Below are 14,643 nucleotides of genomic sequence, written 5' to 3' on the forward strand. Positions count from 1 at the left end.
TTTGTTTGAGTCGGGTGTACTACAATTCCCAACCCTTGGGAGTTATAGTTTCCTGATGTAATTGACTCCTTTCTGCACTGCCCAGGCTTCCCAGCTTGAAGACAGTCGATCAGCTTGCCTGGGTCGAGTGTACTACAATCCCCAGCCCTTGGGAGTTATAGTTTCTTAATGAAATAGACTCCTTTCTGCACTGCCCAGGCTTCCCAGTTTGAGGACAGTCGATCAGTTTGTTTGGGTCAAGTGTACTACAACTCCCAGCCCTTGGGAGTTATAGTTTCCCCCATTTCATGGGCTCCTTTCTGCACTGCCCAGGCTTCCCAGCTTAAGGACAGTCGATCAGCTTGTTTGGGTCGAGTGTACTACAATCCCCAGCCCTTGGGAGTTATAGTTTCCTAATGTAATTGACTCCTTTCTGCACTACCCAGGCTTCCCAGCTTGAGGACAGTCGATCAAGTTGTTTGGGTCGGGTGTATTACAATTCCCAGCCCTTGGGAGTTATAGTTTCCCCATTTAATAGACTCCTTTCTGCACTACCCAGGCTTCCCAGCTTGAGGACAGTCGATCAGCTTGTTTGGGTCGAGTGTACTACAATTCCCAGCCCTTGGGAGTTATAGTTTCCTAATGTAATTGACTCCTTTCTGCACTGCCCAGGCTTCCCAGCTTGAGGACAGTCGATCAGCTTGCCTGGGTCGAGTGTACTACAATTCCCAGCCCTTGGGAGTTATAGTTTCTTAATGTAATGGACTCCTTTCTGCACTGCCCAGGCTTCCCAGCTTAAGGACAGTCGATCAGTTTGTTTGGGTCGAGTGTACTATAATTCCCAGCCCTTGGGAGTTATAGTTTCTTAATGAAATAGACTCCTTTCTGCACTGCCCAGGCTTCCCAGTTTGAGGACAGTCGATCAGTTTGTTTGGGTCAAGTGTACTACAACTCCCAGCCCTTGGGAGTTATAGTTTCCCCCATTTCATGGGCTCCTTTCTGCACTGCCCAGGCTTCCCAGCTTAAGGACAGTCGATCAGCTTGTTTGGGTCGAGTGTACTACAATCCCCAGCCCTTGGGAGTTATAGTTTCCTAATGTAATTGACTCCTTTCTGCACTACCCAGGCTTCCCAGCTTGAGGACAGTCGATCAAGTTGTTTGGGTCGGGTGTATTACAATTCCCAGCCCTTGGGAGTTATAGTTTCCCCATTTAATAGACTCCTTTCTGCACTACCCAGGCTTCCCAGCTTGAGGACAGTCGATCAGCTTGTTTGGGTCGAGTGTACTACAATTCCCAGCCCTTGGGAGTTATAGTTTCCTAATGTAATTGACTCCTTTCTGCACTGCCCAGGCTTCCCAGCTTGAGGACAGTCGATCAGCTTGCCTGGGTCGAGTGTACTACAATTCCCAGCCCTTGGGAGTTATAGTTTCTTAATGTAATGGACTCCTTTCTGCACTGCCCAGGCTTCCCAGCTTAAGGACAGTCGATCAGTTTGTTTGGGTCGAGTGTACTATAATTCCCAGCCCTTGGGAGTTATAGTTTCTTAATGAAATAGACTCCTTTCTGCACTGCCCAGGCTTCCCAGCTTGAGGACAGTCGATCAGCTTGCTTGGTTCGAGTGTACTACAATTCCCAGCCCTTGGGAGTTATTGTTTCCTAATGTAATGGACTCCTTTCTGCACTGCCCAGGCTTCCCAGCTTGAGGACAGTCGATCAGCTTGTTTGGGTCGGGTGTATTACAATTCCCAGCCCTTGGGAGTTATAGTTTCCCCCATTTAATAGACTCCTTTCTGCACTACCCAGGCTTCCCAGCTTGAGGACAGAAGATCAGCTTGCTTGGGTCGAGTGTACTACAATTCCCAGCCCTTGGGAGTTATACTTTCCTAATGTAATAGATTCCTTTCTGCACTGCCCAGTTTTCCCAGCTTAAGGACAGTCGATCAGCTTGTTTGGGTCGAGTGTACTACAACTCCCAGCCCTTGGGAGTTATAGTTTCCCAATGTAATGGACTCCTTTCTGCTCTACCCAGGCTTCCCAGCTTGAGGACAGTCGATCAGCTTGTTTGGGTCGAGTGTACTACAATCCCCAGCCCTTGGGAATTATAGTTTCCCCCCATTTAATTGACTCTCTCCACAACCCAGGCTTCCCAGCTTGAGGACAGTTGGCCAGCCTGTTTGGGATGGGTGTATTACAACTCCCAGCCCTTGGGAGGTATAGTTTCCCCCATTTAATGGACCCCTTTCTGCACTACCCAGGCTTCCCAGCTTGAGGACAGTCAGCCAGCCTGTTTGGGATGGGTGTATTACAACTCCCAGCCCTTGGGAGGTATAGTTTCCCCCATTTAATGGACCCCTTTCTGCACTACCCAGGCTTCCCAGCTTGAGGACAGTCAATCGGCTTGTTTGGGTCGAGTGTACTACAATTCCCAGCCCTTGGGAGTTATAGTTCTCCCCAATTATGCCCCACCCCCTTTCTATGTAACCCAAGGTCTTTCCCAGCCTCCTCTTAAAGGGGCCGCGTTCATTTTCCGAGTCCAAAGGGAGGAAAGGGGCTTGGCTCCAGCCTCCGCCTCCTCCTCCTCCTCCCGAAGAAGATGGCGGCTCAGGCGGCAGCAGCGGGGTCCCGGGCATGGGGTCGGCACTTCCTCCCTTCCTCAGGTATAAAAGGCTTTGTGGGGAGGGGGCCTTGCAGAGGGTTGGGGCTGCAAAGGACCAGGCAGCTTGCAGGGGACAACTTTCCCAAAGGCCTTCTTTGATGTCAAGGGAGATCTTTGCAAACTTTTCTGTCTTGTGGGGGAGTCCTCCAGGCAGCAGATGGGATGCCTTGGCAGCCTTTCTGAATTTGGGGAAGGGTCTTCTTTTCTGGACTGACACTCCCATCAGAGTGCCTGAGTGAATTCTGGGAGTTGTAGTCCCCCCACAAAAAGGGATATACTACCTTTCCCAGGGGTCCTCAAACTTTTTAAGTGGAGAGCCGATTCACAGTCCCTCAGGCTGTTGGGGGTCCGGATTATGATGAAATAGTCCAAAATTAGGATTGTTGTTGTGTGGCTTCAAGTCATTTCAGACTTAGGTCAACCCTAAGGTCTAAAGTTTAGGACAGAGGCCAGGTCAATGACCTTGGAGGGCCTTAGTTTGGGGACCCCTGATCTAGACAATCTCATAAGACCATAGATAAGGAAAGGGACCCTTAAAGGCCATCTAGATGATCTCATAAGGCCACCAGAAGACCATAGATAAGGAAAGGGACCCTCAAAGACCATCTCGATGGTTTCATAAGACCATAGGTAATGAAAGGGACCCTCAAAGGCCATCTAGACAGTCTCATAGCACCATAGATAAGGAAAGGGACCTCCAAAAGTCATCTAGATGGTCTCATAAGGCCGTAGCTAAGCAAAGAGACATCCAAAGACCATCTAGATGGTCTCATAAGACCATCTGTAAGAAAAGGGACCCTCAAAGGCTGTCTAGATTATCTCATCAGGCCATCAGAAGACCATAGATAAGGAAAGGGACCCTCAAAGACCATCTAGATGGTCTCATAAGACCATAGGTAAGGAAAGGGACTCTTAAAGACCATCCAGATGATCTCATAAGGCCACCAAAAGACCATAGATAAGGAAAGGAACCCTCAAAGACCATCTCGATGGTTTCATAAAACCATAGGTAATGAAAAAAGCCCCCAAAGGCCATCTAGACAATCTCATAAAACCATAGGTAAGGAAAGGGACCCTCAAAGGCCATCTAGACGGCCCCATAGGATCATAGGTAAGGAAAGTGACCTCCAAAAGCCATCTAGATGGTCTCATAAGGCCGTAGCTAAGCAAAGAGACCTCCAAAGACCATCTAGATGGTCTCAGAAGACCATAGGCAAGGAAAGGGGCCCTCAAAGGCCATCTAGACAATCTCATAAAACCATAGGTAAGGAAAGGGACCCTCAAAGGCCATCTAGACAGTCCCATAGGATCATAGGTAAGGAAAGTAACCTCCAAAAGCCATCTAGATGGTCTCATAGGCTGTAGCTAAGCAAAGAGACCTCCAAAGACCATCTAGATGGTCTCATAAGACCATAGGTAAGCAAAGAGACCCTAAGTCTAGGGTTTAGAACAGGGGCCATGTAAATGACCTTGGAGGGCCGCATCCGGCCCACGGGCCTTAGTTTGGGGACCCCTGACCTTCCCAATCTGGAGTGTACCCTCCTTGCTGGGAAATTAATCAGAATCCCCCTTGCTAAAAAGGAAGAGGAGTGAATACGATCTGGCTCCACTTGGACTGCTATAGCTCTGTGCTAAGGAACCATGGGATTTGTAGTTTTGCAGGGTCTTGAGCCTTCTCTGCCGAAGATGGCCACAACAGTGTCATTTTGTTAACGAGGAACGACAGGGCTGGCACTGCCATATAATGCATGCTATGGTCAACATAGTACACCCATACAATGCAGTCCAATGCAGCTAAATAGCATTAAAGGGGTTTGGACTCAACATATTGGGCCATTCAATACAAGTAAATGGCATTATATGGATCTACTCAGACCATATCAGGCTGCTCAGTGCAGTTAAAGGGCATTATAGGGCTCTATACTAAGCATATCAGACCATACAATGCAATTAAATGGCATTATATGAGTCTACACAGACTATATCAGGCCATTCAGTGCAGTTAAGTGGCATTATATGAGTCTACACTGACCATATTAGGCCATTCAATGTGTTATATGGCTCTACACAGATCATATTGGGCCGTTCAGTGCAGTTAAAGGGCATTATAGGGGTCTATACTAACTATATCAGGCCATACAATGCAATTAAATGGCATTATATGGGTCTACACAGATCATATCAGGCTGTTCAGTGCAGTTAAAGGGCATTATAGGGGTCTACACTGACCATATCAGGCCATTCAATGCAATTTAATGGCATTACATGGGTCTACACAGACTATATCAGGCCATTCAGTGCTACTAAGTGGCATTATATGAGTCTACACTGACCGTATTAGGCCATTCAATGCATTGTATGGGTCTACACAGATCATATCGGGCCATTCAGTGCAGTTAAAGGGCATTATAGGGGTCTACACTGACCATATTATTTATTTATTTTATTTATTACATCACTTCTACCCCGCCCTTCTCACCCATCAGAGGACTCAGGGCGGCTTACAATATAAACATATACATCAGAAAAACAGTTTACATCAGATTTAAAAGTCTTTCAAAATTAAAAAAATTACAATAAAAATTAAAACATACATTACAAACCTGCATAATTGTACATTCAAATATACATTTAAATATACATGTACCTTTTACAAATACAACCTGCAAGTCTCTTGGCAATGGCATACCTAAAGACTGCATTCATAACAATAATATTGAACTTAAAATGATACATTCCTAACCTTTACCAAACTACAAATGACAGAAAAGTTCATAGGCCATACAATGCAATTAAATGGCATTATATTGGTCCACACAAATCATATAAGGCCGTACAATGTAGTTAAAGGGCATGCACTGACCATATCAGGCTGTTCAATGCAGTTAATGGGTATTATAGAGGTCTACATGGATCATATCAGACTTTCAGTGAAGTTAAATGGCTTTATATGGTTCTACGCTGACCATATCATGCAGTTCAAAAGGAGGAATGTTTACATTGTCCCTTTGGGGGGGTTGGATGTGACGCAGGGTGACCTTTGGACTTCTTTGCAGGGCTTTTCACCAGGCTCCAAAGCAGCCAGAGCCGTGTCCAGAGACTGACCGGAAGGCCCTCCGTCCAAAGCAGGCTCTTTAGCAACAGCAAAATCCTGGTGGAGTTGGATGAAAACACAGGTAAATAAAGCGGCCCTTGTCCCGAGTTTCAAAAACTGGCAAAATAGCATGTTTCAGTTCATTTCCATTTTTATTATTATTATTATTATTATTATTAATAATAATAATAATAATAATAATACCACATTTACATTGATAGAAGTACAGTAGAGTCTCACTAATCCAAGCTAAACGGGCCGGCAGAAGCTTGGATAAGCGAATATCTTGGATTATAAGGACTGATCAAGGAAAAGCCTATTAAACATCAAATTAGGTTATGATTTTACAAATTAAGCACCAAAACTTCATGTTATACAACAAATTTGACAGAAAAAGTAGTTCAATACGCAATAATGCTATGTTGTAATTACTGTCTTTACGAATTTAGCACCAAAATATCACGATATATTGGAAACATTGACTACAAAAATGGCTTGGATTATCCAGAGGCTTGGATAAGCGAGGCTTGGATTAGTGAGACTCTACTGTAGTACACAAAGCTGGGATTTCTAGTTTAATGTGCTATGGCTGTGATTGTTCAGTGTGGGTATGACCTAGGTTGGTGGTCTAATAACATGAGGAAATTAAGCCAGGTTATAACACGGAAATGTCACTCATCCTACTGCAAAAAAAGCGCTTCATTGTAATGTGGAGGTTTTTTTTTTCCTCTTAATTGTTATGATTCCTGTCTTGAGCTGTAATTCCTTCTTCATTTGCTTCGTAGGAGTCGCAACAATGACAATGAAGCATCCGCCAGTGAACAGCCTCAGCCTGGAGTTCCTAACTGAGTTTTCCATTAGTTTGGAGAAGCTGGAGAACGACAAAGCCTGCCGCGGAGTCATCCTGACCTCGGTATGCAGTGAATTATGGTGGGAAAACCATCCAAATTATTCCTTTTTTATTTCACCCAGGGTTTAGCCTGGACATAGAAGTAGGAGGAAACAACAAGGGAATACCCCATATTGACCCGAGTCTAATGCATCATCCAATCAAATGCATCTATGCTGCAGAATGAATGCACTTTAACTGCCTTGGCTCAATGCTATGGAGTTGTGGGAGCTGTAGTTAAAGGCATTGAATGTTTGCCTCTGTGTGTTGTAATTCGCTCTGAATCCCATTGGGGTGAGAGAGCAAAATATAAATAAAGTGTTTATTGTTGTTGTTATTTTATTATGACACAGCAAACAAGATAGACATGCTGGATTTCATATCACAAAATCACAAGTCGAACACTACCCAAGTTATGTTGTTGTTGTTATTATTATTATTGTACGACACAGCAAACAAGATAGATATGCTGGATTTCGTATCACAAAATCACAAGTCGAACACTGCCCAAGTGTCTAGGACTGTGTGATGTATTTTCGGATGATGCACGCAGATCCCAGTCGGGTGGCCTTTTGCAGTTGGCAGATCGTAATTTTGTCAATGTCTATTGTTTCCAAATGCCGGCTGAGATCTTTTGGCACAGCACCCAGTGTGCCGATCACCACCGGGACCACCTGCACTGGTTTCTGCCAAAGTCTTTGCAGTTCAATCTTGAGGTCCTGATAGCGGCTGAGTTCTTCCTGTTGTTTTTTGTCAATGTGACTGTCACCTGGGATGGCGACATCAATGTTCCAAACCTTTTTCTTTTCCACAACTGTGATGTCTGGTGTGTTGTGTTCCAGAACTTTGTCAGTCTGGATTCGGAAGTCCCACAGTATCTTTGCGTGCTCATTTTCCAATACTTTTGCAGGTTTGTGATCCCACCAGTTCTTTGCTGCTGGGAGGTGGTACTTGAGGCATAAGTTCCAATGAATCATTTGGGCCACATAGTTGTGCCTCTGTTTGTAGTCTATCTGTGTGATTTTCTTACAGCAGCTGAGGATATGATCAATGGTTTTGTCAGTTTCCTTGCACAGTCTACATTTTGGGTCATCAGCTGATTTTTCAGTCTACATTTTTTGGGTCATCTTGGCCTTAATTGCCTTTGTCCTGATGGCTTGCTCCTGGGCTGCAAGGATCAGGCCTTCTGTCTCCTTCTTCAGGGTCCCATTCGTGAGCCAGAGCCAGATCTTCTCCTTATCAGCTTTTCCTTCAATTTTGTCAAGGAACTTTCTATGCAATGTTTCGTTGTGCCAGCTGTCAGCTCTAGTTTGTAGTGCGGTTTTCTCGTACTGGTTTTTTTCTACTGTGCTTTGAGGAGTTTCTGATTTTTGACTTCAATCAAAGCATTGATTGTTGTTGTTGTTGTTGTTGTTGTTATTATTATTACAATACCATGGGCCTTCTCTGCCAAGGGATGTGGATGCCTCGCCAAACTACATATCCCAGGATTGCATAACATTAACTTTCCTTCCCTGTTCTGTTCCCCACAGGCCCTGCCCGGCATTTTCTCCGCAGGGTTGGACATCACTGAAATGAGCGGCAAGAGCGAGGCCCACTATACAGAGTTCTGGAAAGCGGTGCAGGAGATGTGGCTGACTCTTTACCACTCCCGCGTGGCCACTGTCGCTGCCATTAATGTGAGTTTCCTGGCCTTCAGGCTCCAGATTCAAGGAAGAGAAGCGCCTCTACTCCTTTCCTTTTTCTTTGGCAAAATCCATTCCACTTGCATTTGGGATCTGGTTCACTACGCCTCCAGCAGACACCCTGCAAAAAGGGGTTGGAACAATTCCAGCTCTTAAAAAAATCCAGTTTCTTGTTGTGCGCCCCTAGTTATTTCTGACTTATGGTGGCCCTAATGTCAACCTCTCATGGGATGCAGTTTGGGAGGGTTTCCTCATCCCAAAATCAGCCAGCCATCCCACTATATAAACAATTACCTGGGCTCTAGAGGAAGAACAAAAAAGAAGTGATGACAAAATGGGCTAGAGCAATAGGTCATACATTTTATGTCAACCAATGGGAAGAAATCTGGTCAAAAAAATTGAGGTGGGCCTACGCCACAGAAATTAAGGAAAACTGGTATAAAATGTTCCATATGTGGTACTTAACACCAAATAAATTGGCCAAATACAGCAAAGGGAATACCAGTAGCAATTGCTGGAAATGTGGGAAATATACCACCACATGTGGTGGGAGTGCAAAAATATATATAAACACTGGTATGAAATTTATTTAAAAAATGACAATAATTCTTCAAAAGAAGTTTGAATTTAAGCCAGAATGTTTTTTACTGGGAATCACTGACCCACAAATCGATATCGATAGATTAATATATTTTTTTTACCACGGCGGCAAGAATAACACTGGCACAACTATGGAAAACGGAGGAAGTACCTAGTTTGGAGAAATAAATCAACAAAGTGATTGACATGATGAATGTGGATTTATTGACTCAAAGGCTGGCGCAAGATAGATCCCCCCAAAATAGTACGGATTGGAAACCCATGAAAGAGTATTTATTAAAAGAAAAAATAAATATACACATAAAGTTCGGCTAAGGAAAGACATGGGATTTTAACTAAAAAATTAAAAAATATGAATAAAGGGAAAAAATAAAGAGAATCACATCTAGAACTCTGGAAGTTACAGGGATAATACAGCAACTGTGAATCTATGCCAAATTGTTTTTTTTTCTTTTCTTATGTGTGTGTGTATATTTTCCTGTTTTTTTGTTTTGTTTTTTTTTCCTCATTTTCTTTTCTCTAAGTCTTTCTCTAAGTATTGTCTTAACTTGTGTCATTGTAAGTGGTTTCTTTCTCTCACGCCATCTTAGTTCCTGGTTGGGGGTTAGTTACTATATGTTTTTATTATATTATGAAAAATATTATTGGACCTTGTTTGTAATGCGATATGTACAAGTTGCTTATAAATTGCATAATAAAAAATAATTAAAAAAACAAAACAAAATCAGCCAGCCATCCCCATCTCCCCAAAAATGTGTCTGAGGGGGTGTCTTGTAAATCATTGTGACCTGCAAGAAAGGGCAGCTGCAAGAACATAGATCCAGAGCTGCCCTAAATCCTCACCTTCTTCTCTCATCTCTCTCTCTCTCTCTTAGGGATCTAGTCCAGCCGGAGGCTGCTTGATGGCCATGTCGTGCGACTACCGCATCATGGCCGACAACCCCAAGTTCAGCATTGGATTGAATGAGACGCAGCTGGGCATCGTGGCCCCGTTCTGGTGAGGGGTTCCTTGCCTTGGCAGGGAGGAGGAGGAGGAATTAAAACAATTTAAAACATAGCTAATATTCCAGAGGACAGAATCAGAAGTCAAAGTGACTAGGTAAGTCAACACACTAATGTTGAAACGGGCAACCAAAGATCATCTAGTCCAACTTGCTTCTGCCGTACAAGAAGGCACAACTCAAGTGCCCTGAAAGATGCCCATTCAAACAGTGACCTCTGTGTGTGTGTGTTTATATATACACACACACATTAACATTAGAAAATGTTGACCATTTCTGCTACCTTGGCAGCCACCTCTCCACAAAAATCAACATCGACACTGAAATACAACACCGCCTGAGCTCTGCGAGTGCAGCATTTTTCCGCATGAAGCAGAGAGTGTTTGATGATCGGAACATCCGTAGAGATACCAAGGTGCTTGTTTACAAAGCCATTCCCCTCCCAACCCTGCTCTACGCCTGCGAAACGTGTACGGTCTACAGACATCACACTCAACTCCTGGAGCATTTCCATCAGCGTTGCCTCAGAAAAATCCAGCAAATCTCTTGGGAAGACAGGCGGACAAATGTCAGCGTGCTGGAAGAAGCAAAGACCACTAACATTGAAGTGATGCTCCTACGACATCAACTCCGCTGGACTGGCCAAATTGTCCGAATGCCCGATCACCGTCTCCCAAAGCAGTTACTGTACTCTGAACTCAAGAACGGGAAACATAATGTTGGTGGGCAGGAAAAGAAATTTAAAGATAGGCTTAAAGCCAACCTTAAAAACTGTGGCATAGACACTGGCCCTTGAGCGCTATAATTGGAGGTCAGCTGTGACCAGCAGTGCTGCGGAATTTGAAGAGGCACAAATGGAGGGCTTAAGGGAGAAACGTGCCAAGAGGAAGGCCCGTCAAGCCAATCCTGACTGGGACCCCCTTCTGTCTGGAAACCGATGTCCTCATTGCGGGAGAACATGCAGATCAAGAAAAGGTCTCTTCAGCCACCTAAGAACCCACCCCTAAGACAATAGAGATGGAAGACAATCCTCCTTGAACTACGAGGGATCGCCTAAGTATATAGATACATATATATATGTACACACATACACACACACCCCACTGTTGCTTGGGTAGCTGCAATCGTATTTTACGATTTCAACCCATTCTTTATTCCCACCTTTATCTTCTATTTTCTGAGTAAAGAATTGTTTCTTGTTCTCTGCCCAGGTTCAAAGACACCATCGTGAACACCATCGGGCACCGGGCCGCAGAGCGCTCCCTCCAACTGGGCTTCCTGTATTCGCCGACGGAGGCCCTCCGAGTCGGTCTGGTGGATGAGTTGGTGCCCGGAGAGAAGGTCCCCCTCCGAGCCGCAGAGGTCATGGCACAGTGGTTGGCTATCCCAGGTGAGAAACGCCCTCCCAAACACCCCCGGGGGCAGCAAGGAAGGTTGCCAGTCGCTCAAATGAGAATGACTCAGTTTAGGTCAGGATCTGTGCGGTCTGAGCTATAGACTATAGTTGCAAGACTTACAAAAAGTTCCTGGGTTGTTGTTGTATGTCTTTCGGGCTGTGTGGCCATGTTCCAGAAGTATTCTCTCCTGACGTTTCGCCCACATCTATGGCAGGCATCCTCAGAGGTTGTGAGGTAATATAAATAAATACCTCACAACCTCTGAGGATGCCTGCCATAGATGTGGGCGAAACGTCAGGAGAGAATACTTCTGGAACATGGCCACACAGCCCGAAAGACATACAACAACCCTGTGATCCCGGCCATGAAAGCCTTCGACAACACAAAAAGTTCCTGCATACACACCACTGCTTTTTGAAATAATTGGTCCTTCATCACAGTTCTTTAAATCTATAGTAAAAGATGCAACTTTACTAGATCTCAGGTACAAGCAGACTTTTATGGCTTCCTGGATTTTTTGCTTCCCTAGAGCAGTGATTCCCAAAGTGGGTGTTACTGCCCCCTGGTGGGTGCTGCAGCGATCCAGGGGGCGGTGATGACACCTATTATTATATGGGGCGGGGCCAGGGGAGGGGCGGGGCCTCTTCCCAAGTGCCGGAGACAGGGCTGAGCACCTGAGGCGCTTATTAGGACAAGGGGGCGGAGCTAGAGGTGTGGGCGTGGCTTCTTCCCAAGAGCCCGAGACAGGGCTGAGAATCTATACCTCTCCTGAGGCGCTTGTTGGGACACAGAGGGCGGAGCTAGGGAAGGGGGCGGGGCCTCCTTCCAAGAGCCCGAGACAGGGCTGAGCCTCTATACCTAGGGAAGGGGGCGGGGCTAGAGGAGTGGGCACTTGGGAAGAGGCCCCGCCCACTCCTCTAGCCCCGCCCCCTGTGTCCTGGCAGGCGCCACAGGACAGGGATAGAAGCTCAGCCCTGCCTCAGAGCTCATAACTCCGCCCATCCCAGTCCTGGCCTCCCATTTGTGGCCACGCCCACTTCCCCACGCAGCCCTGCATCTTGGACTAGGGGAGAGGCTAAGCCCCGCCCCCTTGAGCAGGAGCCACACCCACCCCTCTAAGCCACACCCCCTTTTCCAGGGGCGCTGAGTAATATTTTTTTTTGGAAAGGGGGCGGCAGGCCAAATAAGTTTGGGAACCACTGCCCTAGATCTGCCTCTAATCCCTGTAAGTTTCTCTATAGCACATAACACAACCCTTGAATGCGTCACGTTGACATGTGTGACATGACTTCTAGGAGTCATGAGAGTGGGCAGAGGAGGTGAAAGTCCTTGCAAAATTCAGCTTGTATGTCTCACGGTGACATGTGTGCATGACTTCTACGAAATCATGACAGTTGACAGAGAAGGTAAAAGACCTTACAAAGCGAGTTGCCCTGGATTCCATAGTATTGAGCCGGGTAAAGTCAAGTGGGGTCAACTGCATTCATTCTGCAGTGTAGGGATATCTGTGGGGGTTAGATTAGGCCCCTGTCTGTCCAATGGGGAGATATAATTGCATGCGCTTGCCTCTCTTTGCCCCTTTTCCAGATCACGCCAGGCAGCTTTCCAAATCCTTGATGCGGAAGCCAACGCTGGACCGTTTGTTAGCGCACCGGGAGGCCGACATCCAGAATTTTGTCAGCTTCATTTCCAGGGACTCCATCCAGAAGTCCCTCCAGAAGGTTATGGAGAAGCTGAAGCAAAGGAAAGGTTGACCGTGGCCAAGGGCTCTTCACTGGTAGCCACACAGTCTTGGCCAGTTGCCCAAGTGCCTTTGGCTTCCCTTGCCCCTCCTTTTTGTGTGAGTTTTTGGGTGCATTATGGTTGGATTTTTGCAAACTGGGCCCAGTTTGAGGGGAAGGGATAGTCCAGGCCCAGTTACTTTGGCTGGGTCCAGTTCAATCCCATTCTCACTGCCTTGGACCCATCCATGGGATTTGTAGTGTGGGGAGATCCTTACCAACTTCTGGATTGAACCCTGCCAGGACTACAAATCCCAAGATCACCAAGGATGGAGCCATGAGAGCTAAAGTGGGGCCAAATTGCTAAAAGAGTGCAAGGAAGAACGTGGCCTTTGGTAAATGTGAATGGGCTTAATAAACTGTCAAAACAGAGGCTATGGCTTTGTGGGGTTTTTTCTTGGCTAGAGCTTCGTTTAAGAGAGGAATGATGATGATGATGATGATCAGAAACCCACCCTTTGAATAGTAGTAGTAGTAGTAGTAGTTATCATCACCATCAGAAACCTACCCTTTGAATCATCATCATCATCACAAACCTACCTTTTGAACAATAATAGTAATAAAAAAGGGTAATAAAATTTTGGGCTAGGACAAAACAACAAAACTACACATCCCAGAAACACTAAACTTGGCAGCACAACCTCTCATCCATGCCTCTATGTTCATACAACAAAAATAAAATAAAAAATAAAGGCCTAATTAGAGGGAGAAGAATAATTGTTTTTATCCAATTGCTGCCACTTAGAAGGCTAAACTCTGCCCACTTGGTCTCCTAGCAACCCACTCAGTCCAGGGGACAGGCAGAGTTGGGCCTCACTTAGGCCTCTTCCACACTGCCTATAAAATACAGATTATCAGATTTTAACTGGATTACAGCATATGGCAGTGTAGACTCAAGGCCCTTCCACACAGCTATATAACCCATTTATAATCTTATATTATCTGTTTTGAACTGGATTATCTGGACTCCACACTACCATATAATCCACTTCAGTGTGCATTTTATACAGCTATGTAGAAGGGGCCTCATATAACCCAGTTCTAAGCAGATAATATAAGATTATAAATATAATATGTAATAATTACTGTGATATAATAATACAGAACAATATAATCTCTAAAATCAGGACAGTAAATAAAGAACAACACTCTGAAAGTATAAGCCACAGCAACGCATGGCCGGGCAAAGCTAGTAATAGTAATAATAGTTATAATCACTATTACAAATCTACCCTTCTAATAACAATAATAATAACAATCATCGCAAACCTACCCTTTGAATCATCACCATCATCATCGCAAACCTACCCTTTGAATCATCATTACTGCAAACCTGCCCTTTGAATAACAATAATAATAATAATGCTCATCAGAAACCAACACTTTGAAGAATAGTAATTATCATCATCACAAAATTACCTTTTGAACAATAATAGTGGTAATAGTAATCATTATCATCAGAAACCTATCCTTTCAATAATAATAGTAATCATCATCATCACAAACTTACCTTTTGAATAATAATAGTAGTAGTAATAACCATCATCATCAGAAACATAC

At 44.9% G+C, this 14,643-nt stretch overlaps 1 protein-coding gene across 1 annotated transcript; it reads left to right on the forward strand.

Annotated features, from left to right (window-relative positions):
* Positions 1 to 2,480: 2,480 nt before the first annotated feature.
* Positions 2,481 to 13,455, forward strand: eci1 (enoyl-CoA delta isomerase 1). Its single transcript, XM_003228656.3, has 7 exons — positions 2,481 to 2,637; positions 5,693 to 5,812; positions 6,516 to 6,643; positions 8,152 to 8,298; positions 9,780 to 9,901; positions 11,117 to 11,295; positions 12,890 to 13,455. Exons 1-7 carry the CDS (start codon positions 2,574 to 2,576, stop codon positions 13,054 to 13,056), a joined length of 927 nt encoding a protein of 308 aa, XP_003228704.1. The 5' UTR covers positions 2,481 to 2,573; the 3' UTR covers positions 13,057 to 13,455.
* Positions 13,456 to 14,643: the final 1,188 nt, after the last annotated feature.

Source organism: Anolis carolinensis, unplaced genomic scaffold (genome assembly GCF_035594765.1).
Source record: "Anolis carolinensis isolate JA03-04 unplaced genomic scaffold, rAnoCar3.1.pri scaffold_13, whole genome shotgun sequence".
Lineage (NCBI taxonomy): Eukaryota > Metazoa > Chordata > Lepidosauria > Squamata > Dactyloidae > Anolis > Anolis carolinensis.

Excerpts from the sequence above, each read along its gene's own strand:
- eci1 (XM_003228656.3), top strand. The coding sequence starts at position 2,574 with ATGGCGGCTCAGGCGGCAGCAGCGGGGTCCCGGGCATGGGGTCGGCAC. Across the intron at positions 6,644-8,151 it reads GCGGAGTCATCCTGACCTCG|GCCCTGCCCGGCATTTTCTC; the intron begins GTATGCAGTGAA and ends TGTTCCCCACAG. Across the intron at positions 11,296-12,889 it reads ACAGTGGTTGGCTATCCCAG|ATCACGCCAGGCAGCTTTCC; the intron begins GTGAGAAACGCC and ends CCCCTTTTCCAG.